Source organism: Camelus dromedarius, chromosome 23 (assembly GCF_036321535.1).
Source record: "Camelus dromedarius isolate mCamDro1 chromosome 23, mCamDro1.pat, whole genome shotgun sequence".
Classification (NCBI taxonomy): domain Eukaryota; kingdom Metazoa; phylum Chordata; class Mammalia; order Artiodactyla; family Camelidae; genus Camelus; species Camelus dromedarius.
This window is the reverse complement of record NC_087458.1, coordinates 18,105,547-18,112,649: the sequence shown is the minus strand read 5'-3', so window position 1 is coordinate 18,112,649 and position 7,103 is coordinate 18,105,547. Positions and strand designations below refer to the sequence as shown.

Below are 7,103 nucleotides of genomic sequence, written 5' to 3'. Positions count from 1 at the left end.
CAAAAACTCCCCAGCTTCTCCCTACACTCTTTCTGTCTCAGTATGTCTACCTGAAATAATTTGCCTGCTCGCCTTCCTCTTCCCCTGCAAGTTCCATTTGTTCCTTTGCAAATGCTGCCATAGGCAGCATTCATCTGAGCAGGATGGAAATAGCCACACTGTGTGTCACTAGACTGTGACCTTCCTGAGGACGGGAACCTTGTTTACATCATCCAAATATTCCCATGTCTAGGACAGAGGAGTCTGGTGCTTAGAAGATATTTGATAGATGCTTAGTTGTTAAATCAAGCTCCAAGAGCCTCTCATCAAACTCTTTGCTTATATGATTGTTCAATTTTATTAGTGGCTTTGATGAAGTAAGGCTTCTGACCACTGTCAGACCAAGAGGCAACAAATTTCTGTATTTGAGTAGAGAATCAAAAAGAGACAGTAAAGGTTTCTAGCACCCTTCAGAAAAGCTACATATAGTCTCAAGTTACCAAGAGGGAAAGGAAAATCATTCCTCTTCTGAGGTGTGCTCCATAACACTGGCGAACCTCTCATTCTTTACCAGTTCGTCTTCATAATTATCCTCTACATTGGCTTCCTAATCATTCTTGGTTTCTTTAATCCCCATAGGACTGCCTGTCAGGTGCTTGGGCAGGTTATAATTATAAAGAGGCTCTAATTTTTTGATGTAGATGAAGTTAAAGAATCTTCGGAAGCTTTGTTTAATATTTGAGGAGGTCAGCGTATAGGCTATTTCCTTAAAAAGTTTGTGTGTTATTCCTGCCAGTTCCCTGATAGTAGGATCGTCATCCCGAAGCACTCGGTCAACAGCTGTAACAGCAGAAAGGCCATTAATTCAAGGCATCTCTCTCATAGTCTGAGAAACTAACCCTAAACAGCCTCATCACCTTTCACAGAGCTCCCGTCCTTCACTCCCCAACCCCAATTTGTGTTACTTTCACAAATAGCATTCAGGAAGTTTTTATCATCTATCCTCATCAGACCCCATTAAAAGAAAAATGGAAATATTCACTAAGCATTTACTGAGTGCCTATTATGTGCTAAGCACACTGCTAAATAGCATAAACATATATTCATGAAGAGGTTCAATATTGCTCATAAAAGTGAAAAAATTGGAATCAGTCTTAATGTTCATTAATAGAGAAGTGCTTAAAAATCATAAATATCATAAAATGAAATAGCACATACATGTTAACATGGTGATGTAGACTCATATTTCTTGGCATGAAAAGATGTTTATGACACATGAGTAAGTGAAGAAGTTATAAAACAGTTGATAGTTTTAAAAATAAATAATCGCTTATATTCTTTAAAAATATCTGGGATAATATATAAACCAAAATGCTAATATCATTATATCCAGATGCTTATCTTGTGGGAATTTAATATTCTTTCTTAATAAAAAGAAATTGGGGAAAAAAAGGACAGATTTAGAAAAGAGAGAAAGGGGAGAAGGAGCAGAAGGAGGAGGAGGAGAGAAAGGAGAAAAGTATTCTGAGAGACATGGTGGGAGAAGGATCGTGCTTAGCATTTAGCAGACAGTCAATAAATGTGTGCTGAGCAAACAAGTGAATGAATGAGAAAATGGAAAAGGAAGGAAGATGATGATGTGTCAATGTAGGTTCGTCAGTTGTAATAAATGTACCGCTCTGCTGGGGGATGTTGGTAACAGGGGAGGCTATGTGTGTGTAGGAGTATACGGGAGATACACAGGAAGTCTTTGTATCTCCCAGGCAATTTTCCTATTAATGTAAGACTGCTTTAAATTATAGTCTATTACCAAAATAAGAAGGAAGGCAGCCACCTTATTTTCTGCCTCACCTGTTTGTAATTCTGATCCCGATGGGGAAATGGACAGAGGCTGAGAGAGATGCTGAAGATCCAAACATTTTGATACAATAAATGTTACACTTTAATTTTCTCTTGTGCAAGTATACATTGCTGTACCTAAAATGTAAGTTCTCTGAGGGAAGGGACTTTGCTTTGTTGTTGTATGCCTTGCAGATAGAATAGTGCTGTCACATAGTAGATGCTAGAAAAATACTTTTTGGATGGGTGAATGAATGAATGAGTGAATTCTTAACTCTCTGTAGTTCCTAAGGATACTAAAATGATAGCTGGGCCTCAAATAATGAGAGGGATAGATGGGGAGATTGAAACAGAGAGAGAGGGAAAGAGAAGGAATAGAAAAGAAAAAAGGATGCCCTTAACCCAGCCCTTCCATTGATTCCCCCTTAACGACCTACCCACCATTACCACCATCCTCCCATCCCTGGCACCACTATGGAACTGGTATATAAATTGAATCACAAATAGTGAGGTTATTTAGGCCTATCCATAAAGATTTCATTAAAACTTCAACACTTACCCTCAAGCATGACTTCAAGTTCATCTCTGTGCAGTAAATAACCACCCAATTTTGCCAAGTATCCTATGTGCAAAGTAAAACTAAAGTTACCCCAAAATACATTTTGAAAATACATTCTCTGATATTATCTGGCTGCCTTCATTGCTTTCTTCAAAGCAAAGCATCTCTAAATTATTCTTGAATCATCGTTTAGTGCTTTCAAATAATTATTATTTAATAAAACTCTTTATTGAGATATATGCATGTGTATAAATGTACACAAATCATAATAGTACTGTTCAGTGAATGACTACAAAGTGAATACTTCTAGCTATCACCTAGGTTATTAAACAGAATATGACTGTTATCCCAGAAGCTTCCCTCACGCCCTTCCCAATCTCCTTCACCCTTCCGAACATATTCTGCTCAGCATTACGTTGTGAAGCTCATCTATGTATTTTTTTTTTAACATAGCACTAGTTCATTCATTTCCATTGCTACATGACAGAGGTTGGCAAAGTTTCCCTGAAACACAGCCATGCTTACTGGCTTATTTGTTTATGGATTTTCTGTGGCTGCTTTCACCCTACAACAGCAGAATTGAGTAGTTGCGACAGAGACCGTATGATACTCAAAGCCTGAAATATTTACTGTTTGGTTCCTTACACAAAGTTTACTGAATGTTTTTATGGGATATTCCATCTTACGACTGCAGCACTTTTTAGCCATTCTGCTAGTGATGGGCCATGTGTTGTTTCCAATTTGGGGCTATTATGAATAATGATGTTATGGTGGGCATTCCGATGCATGAATTTTGGTGTGCGTTTGTATGCATTGCTATTTGGTATATAGCTAGGGATGGACTGACTTACTGGTTAATGGATATGCTTATGTTCACCTTTAATCATTACTGTAAGGTAGTGTCTGAAGTAGTTGTACCAGTTTTCACTCCTACTAGTACTGAATGAGCATTTCCATTGCTCTTCATCCTCTCTAACACTTGATACTGTTAGTCTTTTTCCTTTCGGTCATTCTCATGGGTTTAGTGGTAGTATCACATTGTGATTTTACTTTGCTTTTTTGTGATGATTAATAAGAGTTTTGTATATTTACTGGCCACTTGGATATTTCTTTTGTGAAATGTCTGTTCAGGTAAGTCTCATGCTTGTTTTTATATTTATATTTTCTCATTCATTCTTAGGCATTTTTAATTCTAGATACTAATCTTTTTTAATATTACACTGATTACAAACATCTTCTCCAATCCTAGGGCTAAACTTTTCCATTCATATTGGATTTTTTATTTTTTTGGTGTGTAATACATTAATATGCCTTGTTTAATCACAGAAAATTCCAAAACTTGTACTGTTTTTTTTTTTTCCTTGTAGAAAAGCAGGAGTGCTTTCCTGGACAGCAGATGAATGAGCAGTAGTTGTAGTCTGTACGTAGGTACAGTTGGAGCACTATGTTATGTATGTACTCTGGCTTTTTTTTTTTTTTAGATGAACAGAAGTCTAATTTTAATATAGTCCAATTTATGGTAAGTGAATTTTGGGGTCATGCTAGGAAACCTTTGCTGTCTCAAGATCATAAAGATATTCTCTTGTGTATACTTCTAGAAGCTTTATTGTTTTGCCTTTAACACTTTTGGATTACAAATCCACCTGGAATTATATGGCGTAAAGTAGGGGTTGAGATTAATTACATGTGTAATTAACCCAGCACCATTAAGAGAAAAAACTGTCCTTTCCCTGTTGCTTTGCAGGGTCGCTTATATCACTTATACCATAAATTGTGTGGTAGGCAGTGTCTTGATTCCATTCTATCATTGTGTCACTTCCACACTACCTTAATGTATTAACGTGTCTTGATATCAAGTAGTATAAGTTCCTCAACTTCGTGGTTCTTCTTCAAATTATCTTGGCTATTTGCAAACCTTTAAATTTTCATGTAAAATTTATAATCAACCTGTCAAATTTTACACACACACACACACACAAACCCTGGTGAAATTTTTTTTTTGGTTGCATTGAATATACAGATCAATTTGGGGAGAATTGACATTGTTATAATATTTAATCCTTTAATCTGTAAACACAGTGTATCACTCTATTTTCTTAAAATTCTCTCAGTGTTTTCTAGTTTGTATATCAGTCTTGTACATCTTTCCTTAATTTTTGGAGGGTGGGGGTGGGAAGGAGAGTATGAGGCAATTAGGTTTATTTATTTATTTACATTTAGTTTTTAATGGAGGGATTGGGGATTGAACCCAGGAGCCTGTGCATACTAAGCAGGCACTCTACCACTGAGCCATACCCTCCCCCCATCTTTCCTTAGTTTTATTTTCAGGTATTTGATGACTTTTGGCTCAATGTATTAGGCATTGAAAAAATTAATTTTCTATTGTTTGTAGAAACCCAATTGGTTTGTATATTGATGTTGTATTTAGAAAACTTCCTAAATGTATTAGTTCCAATAGTTTTTCTGATTTTTCCATTGTTCTAAATATTCAATTATTTATCTGTAAATTTCAAAAGTTTTATTTTTTTTTCCCAAACTTACACATTTTATTTCCTTTTATTACCTTATTTCAGCTTGGAAAATTCTTGGTTGCTGTCTCTTCAAATGTTTATTTTGTCTCATTCTTTCCCTGCTATACTTATGGAATGGGTATGTTAGACCTTTTAACCATATCTTACACACTTGTGCTTTTTTTTGTATTTTCCATTTTTCTCTCTTCAAGCTTTGATCTTGAGGCTGAATATTTTAGTTAGACATATCTAATTCTCTTTCTCCCTTTTCAGTTCTTTCTAATCTGCTGCTAATTTCATCTGTTGAGTTCTGCATTCCATCTCATTAATCTTTTAAACATATTAGTCATATTTATTTAAAAACTCATATCTGATAACTTCAGTAATTACATATACTAGATTCTGCTTCAATTGTTTTTTTCCCTTGTAATTTAAAAAAATCTTTCTATGTGTCTGATTATTTTTGGTTAGATCTCAGCTATTGTGTATATGATTTTGAGTCTCTGGAAAATTTATCTTTTCCCAGAGAGGATTTATTTTTGCTTTTGGCAGGCAGTTAGGCTAGAAATAGTTCTCCTTAATCCAACCAGGAAGTTCGATATTCAAAGGTTCAATAATTATAAGAGCTGATCTATTTTTAGTTTACTCTGACTCCTAGGGTAGAGACATTAGAGATCCCAGCTGAAAAACCTGGAATTATTTACTAGGGTTCATCATTGGCAGTCCACTCTGAGCGTTTTATTCCTCCAGCTCAGTGAGACAGCTAAAATTTCTGCAGTTTACAGCCTCCCAACTAGCCTTTTTGCATTTAGAATTGACAAAAGCTAAAAAGGAAAACAATCCCCAAATATCAGGCCTAATTCTTTTGGATTTTCTGTTATTTTGTTCTAGATCACTGCCTTTATAAAAGCTCTTAAATGTTTTCAGATAGATTTAAAAAATCTTTTTGTGGGCGTTCCTATTACCTTCATTCTACAAATGATAAAAGCTAATAGAGATTAAGCAACAAAGGTGAAGTTCACATGGCCAGTGGGTGTTCATTCTGAAATTTGAATGGAAGCTTATGTACACTCACCAGCATTTCACATTGCCTCTGCTTCAGTCAAAATAGTGACCACAAAATCACAACAATTCATTATTTTCATAACGCAATTTACAGATAGTAAAGCTCAAGATACTCTTATTGATGGGTGGCATATGGGCTTAAAAATGTAAGAATAATGCTTGAAAACAAAAACCTGTGTTGTGGGGGGTATCTTTAATCAGCATACTTTTGCTTAATTTTGTAATCCAATGCAATTCCTTTTAGAATTAGATGGAGGGGCCAGATAAATGAATGAAAATTTCCCATGCTACAGAGTACTGATTTCCTCTATTGTCAAATTACTCCTTTATCTTTAGTTCTCTTACTAAAAAACTCCTGGGTTTTAGTTGGACGTGTGGTTGTCCAGCAGATGACTAGGCTCTTTAAGACTTCTTGTTCTGGTCTAATGATCATTTAGCAGAAGTTATATTTGCTCTTTAGAGAGATGGCTGTGACCTCTTGATATTTTTTCCTTTCCAATCAACTAGATGGAGCAAACATCATGGACCTAATGTAGAAAACTGATGAGACTGTTAGAGCAACACAAGAGCTGGCCCTAGTCAACTTATAAGTTGGACTGTTACATGAGAGAGAAATAGACTACTATCTTGTTTAAGCCGTAGTTATAGTTGGGTCTTCCTTACACTATAGGAACTTACTTCATAAATACAATATTACCACCAAAGGAACAAAATAGGTGGCAAAATTAGGCAAAAACACCCGAAAATTATATTACTGATATGGTGTTTCCAAAAGTCACAAACTTTCATACAGAATTTGAGATTTTGAAAAACATGACAGATTAACCAAAATGCCACCGCGGCACACGTGGGTGGGATCTCAGCTGTGTGGAAGAGTGCAGCTGGTAGTGGTGGGGAGCTGAGGGACAGGAAGGGCAAGCTCCACCCATGAACGGGGCTGCTGGTCAGTTCCGCTCAACTGCTACCAGGCAGAAATGAGGCTCAGTGTAGCTTTATCTCCTCCCCTCATCAAATAATTGGAAACATAAATACCTATGAGAAAATTCTTAAATTTTAAATGTTGGAAGTTGTGACATACTGCTAGCTGTCAATCCAGTATCATCGTCCCCTTCTTGCCCATTAAAAAGAAACCCCCCCAAAAAAACCCAAAA

The 7,103-nt window shown here is 36.1% G+C and overlaps 1 protein-coding gene across 1 annotated transcript in view; it reads right to left on the bottom strand.

Moving 5' to 3' along the window:
* Positions 1 to 510: 510 nt before the first annotated feature.
* The window catches only part of MROH9 (maestro heat like repeat family member 9), a 127,294-nt gene continuing 120,701 nt past the window's right edge, over positions 511 to 7,103 (bottom strand). The window contains exons 20-21 of the mRNA XM_064478148.1: positions 2,378 to 2,440; positions 511 to 819 (exon numbers count right to left, since the gene is read on the bottom strand). Of these exons, the coding sequence (XP_064334218.1) occupies positions 587 to 819; positions 2,378 to 2,440 (296 nt within the window). The 3' untranslated portion in view covers positions 511 to 586. The remainder of the gene's footprint in view (positions 820 to 2,377; positions 2,441 to 7,103) is intronic.